General features: G+C 32.4%; 2 protein-coding genes across 2 annotated transcripts; one reads left to right on the top strand and one right to left on the bottom strand.

Annotated features, from left to right (window-relative positions):
- Positions 1 to 61: 61 nt before the first annotated feature.
- Positions 62 to 4577, bottom strand: LOC105195237 (major royal jelly protein 1). Its single transcript, XM_011160589.3, has 6 exons — positions 2791 to 4577; positions 2389 to 2558; positions 2007 to 2222; positions 1618 to 1792; positions 953 to 1185; positions 62 to 829 (listed from the first exon to the last, which is right to left on the bottom strand). The coding sequence occupies exons 1-6, from the start codon at positions 2978 to 2980 to the stop codon at positions 632 to 634; spliced, it is 1182 nt and encodes a 393-aa protein (XP_011158891.1). The 5' UTR covers positions 2981 to 4577; the 3' UTR covers positions 62 to 631.
- A 3429-nt stretch (positions 4578 to 8006) lies between these two features.
- Positions 8007 to 14819, top strand: LOC105195236 (neuropeptides capa receptor). The gene is made up of 6 exons (XM_011160588.3): positions 8007 to 8292; positions 12498 to 12588; positions 12677 to 12876; positions 13198 to 13449; positions 13611 to 13935; positions 14344 to 14819. The coding sequence occupies exons 1-6, from the start codon at positions 8007 to 8009 to the stop codon at positions 14588 to 14590; spliced, it is 1401 nt and encodes a 466-aa protein (XP_011158890.2). The 3' UTR covers positions 14591 to 14819.
- The last annotated feature ends 930 nt before the right edge of the window (positions 14820 to 15749 follow it).

Here is a 15749-nt window from a genome sequence, read left to right as displayed (position 1 = left end):
AAGTCTGAACTATTACTGTTTTCTGGCGAAATATACTCTAGGATAATTAAGCGTGAGATAATTAACGTTCACAATTTTTATTTGCCGACGTAGACTATATTTTGCATAATGAGATTTATAACTATACATATAAATTAACATTTTACCATTTCTTATTTCATTTTAATTTTCTCATTTTTAGTTCTTCATGTTAAGATACTATGGAGAATTTAAATATTATAGGATTATGATTGTTAATAATAAAATTAATATAATATTAAGCTAAATCGGATGCGGAGTCATCTTTATAAGATTCGTCCTTGCATCTAAACTATAAGCTTCTATGCTCAATTATTTTATTTAATTACTATAAAACACTCAATATTTATAACATACTTATTTCTATTTATCTTAACAATTATATTACATATTGTGTTTGCTGACAAATCTTAAGAAAATTTATTTATTTTCAAATTAAAATTATCCTAAACCAGATTTGAAATGTATTTAAAATCTACAGATCTACAGATATGCAAACTAATTTCTTGCAACATACTACAAAACTACACATACATACCTTAAAATTTTCTTTTATTACATATATTGCAATGTATGTTAAAATGTATAACAAAAAGTCAAATATGATGACGCCTTAATTGCAGAAAGAAAAGCAATTTGTGTTATTTTCTATATCCGTAATAGGAATTGAGAAATAACGAAAGTTTATCTCGTTTCTATTTAAGTTATTATTTGAAGTTAAAGGAAATCTGTTTGATAAAATCAATAATTCACCATTTCTGACCTTCAACCCAGCCGAAAATTCCATTTTTGGATCATGTGCAACAAGTTCCTTAAAACCAATGTCATTTATGATAATAAAATGCTAAGCCATCAACAACAATCGCTTATTAAATCTAAAATATTTTGTAAAATAATCCGATACGTAGAGTATAATTACATTCAGTTATCTCACCTTATTTATGGAGTTAAAATTCTTCGTAACGTTCGCACACATAATAGACCTTTTTGTTACATCGCTAAAAAATAACGAACATCTGTGAGACGCCAACATTGTTGTCGGACCTTCTAACGCAATCGATTGAGTTTGTCTATTAGCTTCATTAATATCTTGTGGTGAACAGTCTATTAACTTCTGAAATTCTACTTTATATATTTGCCGTCCCATGAAAGTAGCATAGTATAAATCTAAAACATTCATTGAAGTATTAATAATCGCAGAAATGAGGAATTTATGACTTGTAAAAAGAAGTTTTCTATACTTTTAATCATCAGCACATGAAGCACATGGTTACGTAAATAACGTTAAATATAAGAAAAATAAAAATTATATTTTATATATTATTGAAATATGATAGACGCAAACAAGTCTAAAGCCCGTATCAGACTACGCATTGAAGATTGAGATTGAAGATTAAAATTGAAATTTGACCAATCAAAACAAGGAAATTTTAACTCCTTTTATTTTGATTGGCCAAAGCTCAATCTTTAATCTTCAATCTTCAATTTTCAATGCGTAGTCTGATACGGGCTTAATAGAGTCTGAAGTTAGAATTGAAATACGCAAACACTTGCTATATGTAATAAGCATGATAAATAATCTTGAAAAGAAGTACTTGCCTTTACCAATAATTGTCATACCGTGGACAGTATCCGAAAAATGATAAGTCTTGTTTTCTATTACGAAATTAGGATCAGGCGGAATTTTCATCGAATCAGATTCGACTCTGCACATCTTAGAAGTACGTCCATTATATACCACTAAACCAGAACCTTTCGAGTCTGCCATGAATACCTGAGTTGCGATTAATTCAATATTATAATCGCATACACATTAAAAAAAAATGAAATACAATATACCAAATAATATTCGTATAATGAATATGGAAAGTACACCATACATATTTAAAATAGTTTTTGAATTTTACTTTCTGTCTCTCTTTCTCTAGCTAAACAATTTTCTTAAATTTAAAAGAATATATTAACTTTAAATAAAAGATTATACTAACAACTGCATCATCCTTCACATTTCTGCAAAATGGGGTAAAAACAGCAACTGAACTTAACACTCCAGTAGTATTTTTGTGATGCGCAATTTCAATCGGGATAGGAACACGTTTAACCAATTTGTCAGTGTATAAATCGAAGATCAATAGTTGCGGTGAACATACTTGATTCTTTCTAATTTGGCCATTATCCACAAGGAACATATGATTGCATTTAATCTGAGATGATTAAAAAATGTAACTATTTTATATTTTATTGTAACTATATACACAAATAATTATTGTGAGTGCAATATATAAATGGCATATTATCTAACACACTGTCATACTAAACGCAACAATGAAATGTAATAATTCTTCATGGATGAAAAATAAAGATACTTACTTCTATATTGTAAACAGCACCTGTAATACCATTACAACCATCTTTATACCAAGACCAATCGGGATACGGACGCAGAAGTGGACCAGTCTCTCCCTGTTTCTCGCTTACTGTCAATATACTAGCTGGTACCACAGTCTTGTCACTCCCCGCCGTAAGAAATACTCTACCATCTATAAGAATTTTAATACCGCATCTTGTGCCATTAGAAATGTATCTATCGTTAATACTCGTATATTACGATTTTGATGCAATAGCAATGTTAGTTTTGTTACCATCAAAATTGTATAAATAAAACCTGGAGCGTGATAACGTTTAGTATATTATTAATAAGCTTTCGTGTAAAAAGGTATCCATATTTCTATTAAAAAAATGCTATAAAATTTTTGAATAATGTCAATTTACCAAGTCCCTTGTCTACGTCGTAAAAAAAAGCTGCGCTAGCATTGTATCTGCCGGACATTATCGCTTCATATTTCTGCTGCGGACTTTCCCAAAAAAGTTCAACATATTTCCATTGATGCTCAAGATACAATTTGCCGAAACTTATAGTTGCCATCGATAAAATTGAGATAACAAGTAGAAAATGTCTCATTTTTGCGTAGCGTATAATTAATTATACATTTACACGTACAATATATGAACAATATTATGTGAAGTGTGTTGACAGCGTCTTGCGAGAGTAAATGGGACTGAACGCTGACTAGTATACGTTATAAATACAACGTAATATATAAATTCAAATTCAAGATTATATTTCCTCCTCATTTAAATCATTATCGATTCAGTTACATATTTATTATAAGATAGGACTGTAGTATTTTTGAATTTTTAGTCAATAATGTGTTAATCGAAGCAAGCTTTAGCCCTGGTTACATTAATTATTATAAGTACGTATGTATGAGTTATATAATAAAACAAAATAGTATCGTAAGCATAAGTAATAGAATCCGATTAATAATAGAAGTACGATAATCGGAATCTTTTTAAAATTTATATGTATTTAAGTGTTATATGTACGAAAGCTATATACTTCTTTAAAAATAAATATCTTATAACACGTAATACTATTATCAAGTAAAATTAACACCAAATCTCCACATGGGTCTGACGGGACCCGAGTATTCATTTTTTGCAATTTTGTGCATTAAGAAAAAATTGTAATTACTTGAGAATAAAATATTTTTGATTTAGGTCTCGTTTATCTTTATCAAACACTCAGGTACTGATTTCATATTTTATGAGTTAAAAAATATACTTTCTGTTCAGAGATATAGCATGTCAAAGTTACAAAATTCCATAAACCCTAAATTATTATTATATAATTCGAATCTTGAAAAAATTATTTGAATTATCATATCGCATGGTACAAAATCAAACATGAAATGGAATATATTTTTTACGTTGTGATGTAAAAAATTTTAGAACATTACAATTTACGTTTAATTGAGCGCTTCAGTTTCACTCTCTAATTTTCAGTCATGCAAGGAATTAGCATAAGTCGACTTTAATTTGTCTCTTCATTATATTTTTCAAATTAAAATAATTTTTTTTTTGCAATAATTTTATTTATTTCGTTCTGTTCTATTTTTTATAACTAATAAGACTTTGTATTATTTTCAATCAAGTGATTCAATGCCTTTTGAGCATTTTAAAGCTGCTTACTTTCTCCGCAGAGGAGATTGAAGTCTCGAGGAAGTTCCTAATTGTAGAGAAATTCTGAAAAATGTAAGACACACTTGCATGTTTGATCTAGTTCTTTTTTTATCAAGTTTCAAATGTATTGAATGTACGTAATTGATATTGTTTCGGTGACGGTTCGTATCTTCGCAGTAAACTCACAACTCGCTAAATTTGATTTAAACAATTTTAGAAAAGTTGTGCAGCGCTTCTTGTCGCCTCTATGGAAGTTTCGACACAATAACATACCTATCCATTTTAATTAAACTTGCGAAACTATCGTTTTCCTATTTATGCAGAGATAATGTCCAAGTTCCTTCAATAAGAAGCTGCCTACGGCGATTTTTCTTATTGTGCGAAGGTATTTACGGAGCTCTTTCAATAAATAAACAAATAGAAGTGTATCATATTTTAACGGAAACCGGACGTCTGTGAAATTAAGTTTAGAAATAAAGAATTATTTTTAAAATCAATTATAATTCCCATCTGATTTTCTCTCTGCAAAAAAATGCTTTTTATAATAAAATTTTAACTTGTTAATTAAAATTATAAAAAGAAATTCTAAAATATTCAGTTTCACATTGTCATTTCTTATAAATTAACATGTAGACAACATATTAATTTGCAGGAACAATCGGAAAGAGCTTTAAATTATACAGCGACAATGTATAAATACAATTAATTACCAATTTTCGCAGGTCTATTTTCACTTTGCAGATTTTCGATGAAAGCTGCTTGTTCAAAGCTTAGGAATGTTTTCAAGGATGCGACGCAATGGGATAGAATCGTTGATAAAACTTCGTGTTTCTGAAAGATATTCTTTTCCATTCGTCGAGAATACCTCTGCAAGATAATACAAAAGAATCTTTCTCTTATTTTTCATTTAGGTCTAGAAGAGGTCAAACGTATAATTTGAATGCAAAATATACGCGATGAATGTCCTGTTTACGATATATATATATATGAAAAGAAGTTCTATTTCGGCTCGCATTGGAAAGACGTTAGCGACGTTAGCAAAAAAAGATTTATTTGGACTTAAGAAGTCACTTTTGCACAGATAAGGGATGATTTACTGACTTTAGCTCGACTGAATCCTTTTGACGTGAGTAAACATAAAATGGAAAAAGAGAAATACTGCACAAATGCCGGTAGCATAGAAGACGAAGTCGGTTTCTATGTCTGTAATACAGAGTCTGTATCGGTATGTGAAAAAGTAATTTAATAAGAGAAAGCAACAAGTTGAGCTACAGTATTATTATTTCAATATATTAGAATATCGTAAAAATTAATTCTAAAGTATTAAAATTTTTAAATTAAAAAATTTCTTAATATTTTAAAATTAAAAGTTTCTAAATTTCTCATTTTCAATTATGAAAATTTTTAATTCTAAAAATTAATCTAAAGATTAAAAATTTAATTAACAATGTTCATCATTTGAAGATCATAAGTTAAACGACAGTCTGAGTGCCACTAGCGGATCTTCAGTAATGAGGACCATTCCCCCTTGTTAATAATAAAGATCATAAATTTCAAAATTTTAAAACTACTATCATTTTAAATCTTTTAATTTTTTTGAATTTAAATCTAAATTTTTCTAAATTTATAGATTTAATATTTCTAAATTTTTTAATTTTAAATGCATCGAAATAAACGTGGAAGAAAAACATTAGATGCGAGTATCGGCTTTACATATCTTTTTTGAAAAAATTAAATTTAAATTTAATTTAATTTTTTGTATACTAAATAACTTTTTCACATAACATTGATTTTATTATTCCCCTTTATTTCTGTTTTTATTTAAATTTGAAGAAGAGTTTTTCATGTGCTTTATATGAGAAATCATGATTTGATTAAAATTTTTTCCAATGTATCTTCAATATTTTTAAAAGAAAAAACGCATATTACTGACATCGTGTAAGTGTTAGCACAGTAGCGTGACATTCACAGTAATTTATTTCATGAGAAGCACGAAATTAATTCAAATTTCTTTTGTAACAAAAAAAAAATAATATATATCCTTACAGTGTTATTATAAATTACTTCCTTTATCAAATTAATTTTGTGTAATATTTGTTAAAGCGCTTTTTCAACGATGATCTGTAATAAAATTAAAATTCAAAGCTTCATAGTTTAACTCGTTAATCACGTTGATAATAATTTTTTAAACAAAATTATAAAGAATTATGGAAAAGCATCGCTAGAAGAGATTTAAAAAAAAAATTTTATTGAGAAATTAAATTATATGCTTGGAACTTTGACAACTCAAATAATTTATAAAAATCTAATCTGAAATACTTATATTTCTTCCAAAGCTTTAAAATGATTTCAAGAGAACTTCAAAACAATTATCAATCAAGAAAAAATATTTCCGAAAATATTAGAAATTTGTCTTAAAAAATCTTTTTTTTAATAATACTTTTTTTATGCATTTCTCTAAAAAGATTTAAAAAATTAGCTAAAACGTACACACGTACACAAACACATAATTGGTAAAAACATGTAATTTTTAAAGAAAATGTTCTCTCAAGAAAAATAGAAACGCCAGTTATTAAATCCATGTATTTCTACGAGGAAAACGTAATCTTAAAATTGCTTTTGCATCACGATTTCAATAGAAACTTCTTGAATTTCTCTAAAAGAAACTTTTTCTGATCTTTGAAATGACCAGAATGTTAAAACGATGCTCGCCAATGATGTGGAATTTTCTGCAAAGTTCTAACGATCTTTAGAAAGAGAGATTTGATTAATCTGATTCAAGAGTGAGAGATATGTTGAAGGAAATTCGCTATCAGTGGAATCTACAGACAGTCGACAGGTGTTTGTAGTGGTATCAAGATCATCGCGCGCAGTTCATATTCGGCGACAATCTATCACGGACGATGGCTCGTTCTAACATTTTCGTCACGATGAACATCTAACCGGATCGGCAGCGTTGATTGACGACCTAAATCGGTTGGTGACCTTGCTTAACACTCAATATCACGTGTTTCGTTTGAAATGACAAACATTCGTGTGCTTTTCCAAGCACAGTCGACGTTATTCTGACGTTATTCTTCGTTTCACGAAGTCTAAATTGTAAACAGCGCGTCTTCTAGCACGAGCCGGAGTATTTCGTAATTTCGTGTATAGCGACTGAAAGTGGAATTCGATCACTGCGATATTGCAAGCTTTCCGGTTATATTGTGGTTTCATCGGCAATTCGAGTACGTGAAAATTAAAAAAGGAAACAGTTTGAAAAAAAATAAAAGTGGAAACTCCGTAGCAATACGCGACGATTGTGCAGCGATGGTCGATCGCGGATTATAACGTCGCGCAAATATTCACATGGCAATTAAAAATGCGGTATTTGCCCACTGACGAGTACAATTATAATGATATAATCTAATTTCAATTAAATTATAATTATAATTCTCGTAATACTGTGAAACTCGAGTGGAACTCGAGTGTCAAACAATTGTTCGTAGTGCAAACGGAAATCAGAAGGAACGAGGAACGTTTATCTTGTCAAACAGCAATAAACATATCCACGCCTTTATCAGCACGTTGCACGACTTGCCATCTCATGAAATTGTCCTCGAAGGGCTAATACGAATATCGCATTCGGAATGGAAATGGAATTGCTTTCATATGCAACTTCGAAATCCGGTTGGAAAAGCTAAGGGCGTATGAGTGACGATCATCCCAACGGCTTCGCGTTAGTTTCCTTCCATTGTCCCGGAAAGATTCCGCGAGAAGAAGATTACACTGTCGCAAGTGGGTGACCCATTAACTCAATCCGCAGCAGAAGATTCACTCGGCGAGTTATCGAGGTTCGGCGTTTCTTTGTTTGCGAGCGCGATACGCGAGGGACGCGATATATCAGAATGTGCATACGCGAAGATGTCGTTACGATGAATCGAACCAGCGTGTGATATTATCCACGAGGAGGAGGTTTCGAGAGCATGGGGACGTTGGGCCAGGACGAAAATGACACGCTCGATTTCTGGCGGGACTGGGATCTGAGCAACTTGACCGAGGCCGAGTACCTGAGCAAAGTGCTGGGGCCCAAGTATCTATCTCTCAGGCTGGTGATACCGCTCACGATCGCCTACGTGGTGATCTTCATCACCGGAATCTTCGGTAATGTCAGCACATGCATAGTCATCGTCCGGAACTCGTCCATGCAGACCGCCACCAATTACTACCTCTTCAGTTTAGCCATATCCGACCTTACTCTACTTATACTGGGTGAGCGAACAAAGGACCACGCGAAACGTTAGGACACAACAGCTTTCCTAATGTCATGTTTTGTAGATTGATATATTTTTTTAAATTTAGAACCTAATTAGTTATCTCTCCCGATTACGTTTCTCTCAGAAACCCTATCAGCAGACAATGTTTTTTTAAATATTTATTCTTCATTATAACGTTTCTTAAATATTTAAAAAACATTAAAAAAATATTGTTTCCTGATAGGGAAGGTCTTGTCAGATTCAATAAAATATAATTGATGATAAATAGAAATTGTTAGTAGTCTTGAAAATATATATTCTCAACACAGAATTTAAATCAAATAAGATAAATCTTAAGAAGACTGAATTTACGATGTTCTTTTACGTAGAAATGCGAAAAAACATTTTAATAATAAAAATAGATATTGAATATGTACTAGATCTAAGTAAATATTCCTGATAAAATTAATATTTGATGCAAAGTCTATCTTTGAACAACTTAGATTCTCTAATGGTAGCAAAATGAAAGACACTCGCCAGGCGAGTTTAATAAAAGAATATCTTTATAATGTAAAATGAAAGAAATGAGAATATATTTCGCTAGATCCTACGTGCTTATTGCCATTTAAATAAATTACTAGGCCAAGCTCCAATACAAAAGCGAACTTTCCGCCTTGGACCGAAATCTTTTTCCTCTTTATCATTTTCGAAGTTAGCAAATAATAGAAATGTAAGATCTAATGAGACACGGTCCAAACTGTTTCGCGTTTCACGCGACGTCACGTATCTTTGTTCGCGTTTTTTGCACACGTCCTTTATGCGATAAATTTTATTTGCGTGATGCAACGCGAATTAATATCCGCGAACGGAAAGTTCGTCCCTTTTATCGCTCTCATTTCAATCGGCGATCGATCGATACAAAGCAAACGTCGATGACCGAATCGCCTCTGGCTGGTAAATCAACGGCTCGTTAACTGTCAATGGCACTTCGCTCGCTGATAATACGATTTTGATAATTGGTAAAAGCGATTGATAACGATAGCCGGGTTTGACTGAATCGTTCTCGTTTGAATAACGCGGAATAATACATAGATATAGTGCGGTGTCGATCTGGCCAATCCGGTCTGTTTGCAATATGCATAAATTTTGTCGGGCTATTCTCGCCGTCGCGCTGAATAAGGTGCAAAAGGCCTTAATAATGTATGAGGTCAAATTCCCGCCGAAGGAAGAAATTGGTTCGGATTTAAAGCCGAACGAGCGGAAGAATGGAACCAATCCCTTTAGCATGGGATGGTTGACTAATTGGACTTGAGAATCTCTAGTATTTCTCGCACATTTCTTCGTCCTTTTTTCCTAATAGTTTACTGCACATGGAATTTTAATCAACAATATCAATTAGTGAGAAATACTATTATTGTGAAATATAACGTTTCAAGAATATTATTCATATATTTTTGTCGTATATATTATAAAAAAAAAAAATATTAGATAAATACAAATTCCCTTTATTATTGATGAAATACCACAGGGAATGATTGTATGACGGATGAAAATGAGAATCTCAAAGATACAATTAAAATTATCTTCATTATTATCGACATATTCGGTCGCCAATATATTTCGTATTTAAGTGATTCGTGCCTTTCATTTGAAAAGAAAAATTCATCATTAGTTAGTTAATTTATCAACGCTTGACGACTGAGAGTTTCAAAGCGTGACGCAGGCAATTTTTATCGGGATATATAAAATCAATTATTGTATGTTATCTGTATTATCGCGATCACAAATACATATATATAGGCACAGTGACTTGACACGAGACGCTCTCCTGCCTTTCTAGCACTGACGCACGTAGATAAAAGCATAAAATTAATCTCCGTTTTATGTGTACAATCACGATTGTTATCTACACGGTGGTCTATTTGCCGATGGTAACAGCGATGTTCGTATTTACGTCATTACGAAGAATTCGCGGGACTTGAAGACTTGGACACGATAACAATTCTGCGTGACAGGTCTGAAAGCTATTGTTCTCGTTATTTTAAATATGCATAGCTATTTTTACATGAATAGAAAAGACAATGTATGCATAGCCACTTTTATATGATTAGTAAATTCAATACGATAATATTTAAAGTAGTTTAAATAGCACAATACTTGAACAGCATTTCTGGCTAAAGAAAAAAGATTCAACAAAGACTTAAATTTATAGTAACGAAATAAACGAATACAGATAAATATGATTTGAGCTTCGTAAATAAATAAAAACTGCGCGTTCGCCAAGCTTAAAATACAAATTATTTGTAAGAAAAAAATATCGTGAGAAGTTAGCAAACAGACGTGCAAACTACTCAAACATATCGGTACCGAGAGGGATGTGCCATTCACGAAGGATTTAATTATAAATCAGTTGTCAGTTCTGGCATGAGAGGGACACAGGAAAAAAGAGAAAGAAAAAGCGAGGAAAAAAAAAGAGAAATTGAAACACTCGCGTCCGCGCGTCCGTAAAGCCGACGAGTAAAACAGCGGTTTTTCAATGCAATAAAAGGTTTCGTGCTTCGTCAGGTGAATATTGTTGTATAATACGAGCGTCGCTTTTAGAAATTGTTAGGTACAATAGGAACCGAAGGGTTTCTACTCCAGAATACCATTCATGACACATTCCGGTAGTACGAATCGGATCTTACGAGGTTTCGTCGCTTATTGTAAAATTTTTAAAAAGTTTAAAAAAACACGAACACGAACGACTATATGGACGACTACTACCGGATAGCTTTTATGCTTTGGAAAATCACTAGATAGTAGGAAATCCGGCATATTGGCAAAATGGATAACGAAAAAATCGAGAAGGAACGTGGAAATGTACTTTTAACTTTTATAATAACGTTAATAACAAAAACTTTGTTTCTTAATTAATCTCTAATGGACTCTGTAAGGTGTGTTACAGTATTTATAACGCTTCCATTTAGATCTTCGTTCTTGTTAGCTTATCGTTAGAACGGTCTACGTGCTAGGAAAAAATTATCGGTTCAGGAAATTACTGCAAATTAAAATGCTAAGTAATTACGCACTGTTAAAAATGGGCAACAAAATTTAATGTAATGTAACGGAAGCAAATACTTCACGCAGATACATTAAAAATAATTAATGTTGTCAAGAGTGCACTAAATTTCATACATACGTTAAATTTAATGTGTAACTTAAAAATACACTGAATTTTACAGTGATATTTTTAATAGTGCAGTTAAGACGCTAATTTGTTCATCGCTTCCTTTCTATTTTATTTTTCAATCTTTTTACTCTGATTTTCATTATCGTACACAAGCGTACATGTAAATTGTATTTATTCGTGAGAGTTAAAATATTCATTAGAATTTAAGTAAAATTAAAATTTAAATATTAAAATAGTTACAATAGAAGTAGAGAGACGGAAACAGGAAAGAAAAGGAGGAATAGAAAAACAAATAAAGTGAAAAGTTGATACAAAAGCAGGCGTTCCATTAACGGCAGACTAAAGATATTCGACTGCATTGGTAGACGCGGAGCGCGACGTCTTGTTGTGTAAGCTTCGTGCGATATGTACATTAATTAAAACACGAACATTTTAATGACGCTTATTGAAATTATTCGATTCACAACAATCCGCGCAGTGTTCAGTTCACTTCTACGGCGGAGGTAACGCGTGAAAGTTATTTTAATTTACTCTGGAAACCTCGTTAATATTGTCACGATGTGGTGTAATGCCTCCGCGCTAATTACCAGCTTAAGTCAGTCGTAAATCTGCTTTTCGGAAAATTAATTTACGTACGCGCGAAGGGAGGGGCTATGCAAGCATTTTATCCGACAGCACGTAGTACGAAACTTTGACGCCGACGTTAAAGTAAACGAAAATATGATTAAAGAGATTAAAGCAAAAATCTAAGTACTGTGTTCTGAAATTTTATGAGAAAGGAAAGTTACGCTTAAAAGAGACGGCATTTTATATAAGTTTTTTGCAAATTATATATTTAATTAAATATGTATTCACAATTTCATTACTTTCAAAACAATGAGTACTTTTAGGACGCAATACAAGGTGCTCCAAATTAACAATATTTTCCTTGATTTATGATATTTTAAATCCTCTTCGAGTCGATCTTGCCTTATCAAAAAATTAGGCTCACGTGATACTGTTAGAATAATTTTTTAATCAATTTATTGAACGCCAATTAAATATTCTAGGTCTCCCCAATGAGCTGAGCGTGTTCTGGCAGCAATATCCGTGGGCCCTGGGCACGGGACTTTGCAAAATCCGGGCGTATGTGTCAGAAATGTAAGAAATACCATCTCGTCCGGTTCTTTATATCCCGCGAAACTATTTGAGATTGTGCTTCCCTAAATCTGGGCATGACTTTTCACAGGTCATCCTACGTGTCGGTTCTCACGATCGTGGCATTCTCCATGGAAAGGTATTTGGCCATCTGTTATCCGTTGCACGTCTATTCGATGAGCGGTCTCAAAAGACCGATACGTTTTATCCTTGCTGCCTGGTTGATTGCAATGATCTCGGCGATACCATTCGCGATTTATACCAAGGTCAATTTCGTCGAATATCCGCCAGGTTAAGCCGACACATTAATTTCTTTGCGATTATCGTAAATCAACATCCGATAATGAATTTATTCAAATCTCCTAGTTCTTTTTTAATTACATGCTGTTTTATAATCATTTTTAAGTTTTTATTAAGAGCTCGTCATTGCCGTCGATCATTAAATTTTGTCCTTAGACTTTTCTCTTATACATGCAACAAGTCCGAAATATTCAAAATTTAATTTTAAATTACTTTCATAAAAAACTGACTATTTAAAACTACAGTTTCAGTATGCAGAAATTTAAAATAGCTATATGATCTATATTAAAATGTCGAGTACTCTTTTTTCAGAATCGGGAAATTACTCGGCTGATTCGGCGATCTGCGCGATGCTACTGCCCGACATGCCAAAACTTCCGCTTTATGAACTTAGTTGCACCATATTCTTTCTGATACCGATGCTCGTGATCCTCGTGGTATACATCAGAATGGGATTAAAGATCAAGAGCAGCACCAATGAAACGCTTGGCCCGATACAACACGCTTACGTTCACGGCCATCAGCGACAGGTTCAATCCAGAAAATCCATCATCAGGATGTTAAGTACGATGATCCTTCTAATAATTTAATCGCTAAATTGACAAATGTAACTTTAATCGTATAATTCTTATTGATAATTCAAGCGCAAACTTTTTTTTAATATTTTACATTAAAAGTCTTAGTAATTAGACTGTTTTAAAATTTTCTATGTAATTTTGTTTCAGGCGCGGTCGTTATCATGTTCTTCCTTTGCTGGGCACCGTTTCACGCCCAGCGTCTGCTTTACATATACGCGCGGGAGTCCGATTATTACCCGGACCTAAACGAGTGGCTTTATATTCTGAGCGGCTGTCTGTATTACTTTAGCACCACCGTCAATCCAATTCTCTACAATTTAATGAGCATGAAATACCGCCAGGCGTTCAGACAAACATTATGCTGCAGAACGGAACGACCGACGAGCGAAATTTTAATGGTCAAGGAATCTCATCCACGCAGATGCGATTCCTCGAAAGAATCCCACGAACGAAGTGTTAAGTGCTCTGTTAGGTGCGATACTCCAAAATGTTTCACATATGCTTTCAAGAATTATAATATTTAATATAACTATCATATAAATATAAATTTTAATTATCAATAAAAATAGACAATTAGGCCTTTTAACGAGCAGTTATTATTCCGAACAATAATACAATTTGAGAAAATTCGTAAAAATATTATCAATTGTGAAAACAAAACATTCCAAATTATTATCAATTATAAAAACATCTAATTATCTATCTTTATTGTTAATTACTTACACGAGCTTGACCTTATTGAAATTATTTTGAATTTTAATTGTATTTATTACATAATTATCTTGTGTTTTATGGCTCTTGCCAAAGCGTCGATCTCTTTGTTTATTAAGCAGACATTACGTATATTATATTAATAATAATTTTACAATTTTTTCGTTAGGCATATGACAGCCCGAGCCAAAGAGATATTTTGTTTTACATCGAGCCGACAGGAAACTATCAAGGATAGCAGGAGAAAAAATGGAAATGCAAGCAATTTTCCTCAAAATGCTTACTCGTTACAAAAAGAAGATTCGTCCTCGACGTTTCTTTTTGAACGAGGGCACCTCCTCGCCCACCAGCAGCCTAGCAATGAAAGCACAACGTCCACGAAAAGATCGGAAGATGCTGTTTCCGTAGCAGTCTAAAATCAGTCTGTGATCTATTTTCATTCGCTTTTATTTAGATACAGTTATAAAGCGCGTCGCTGTAAATAAAACTAGACAGTTTGAACTGTCTGAGTTATAAGCGTCCGTAAAGTTTTACTGTATTGTAAGTAGACAGGTAGTCTAAATTTTATTTTTTTTTTTATCGATTAATAACGCGCCGAAATTTATTTTATACTATTTATTTCAGAATAAAGTTTTACACATATTATGCCTGCAGATATTTATTTTACGCGTTCATGAATTTATATGCAATTTTAGAGGGCAAATGTTTGAAATCCCAACACGAGAAGAATAATAATTTTCAAAATGCTGATACAATTATTTTCATACAAATCGCGATACGCTCTACATCAACGAGCTACACTTTAATAAAGATAAATTTGCGGTATTAATGGTTGGAAAAAGTTCTCATTGGCGAACCTCATTTCAGCAGCGATATTATCAGCTTGTTCCCAATCGGTTAATTATCAACATGTAACGTACATCTTTTTGCACACATAAAACGCTATTTGTACCAATTAATATTTTTCTGTACAAAGAAAATGAATATCAAAACTTTTTATAATTTCTCCAATTTATAATACCCCGCTGTATTTAAATGTCCAAGTTTTGCATAACAGATCTACTCCAGCATTAGCAATAATTTCTCTGCATTGTATTCCAGTGATTCAGCATATAGTCCATGCATTTATTTCGATTTAAATGAGATGCGTATTATACGCACAGCGTACACCCTCCTTCGCTTCTTCGCTTCTCGAAGTCAATAAGAGCCAAGGGAATATTCAGTGCCGTGCAATTATTTACACGACCGTAGTTTTAAAGCCGTAGACAATAACTTCTATATAAGGCAACTTGAGATATGAGAAGCCGTATAATCTGTATATTCATTTTACTTTCCAAATTCAAAAGACAGTTCATGTCTCAAAGATAATTCATGCAAAGATTTTTAATGCCAAGAGAGCTTCCGTTGAAATAGAAGAGTTTTCCACGATTATTTGATATCCTTCTCAAATTTGAATTATATTAAATTTGATTTAAACAGATTTATAACATTAACTTAAAAAAAAAAGAAACAAAAAAAAGGAAGTTTGAGAAAAATATGTTAACTCTGCACGCTTAAAGTAGTAATTTTGAATTA

This window comes from Solenopsis invicta, chromosome 5 (assembly GCF_016802725.1).
Source record: "Solenopsis invicta isolate M01_SB chromosome 5, UNIL_Sinv_3.0, whole genome shotgun sequence".
NCBI lineage: Eukaryota > Metazoa > Arthropoda > Insecta > Hymenoptera > Formicidae > Solenopsis > Solenopsis invicta.
Note: the sequence above shows the minus strand (reverse complement) of the source record. Positions and strands in the feature narration are given on the sequence as shown.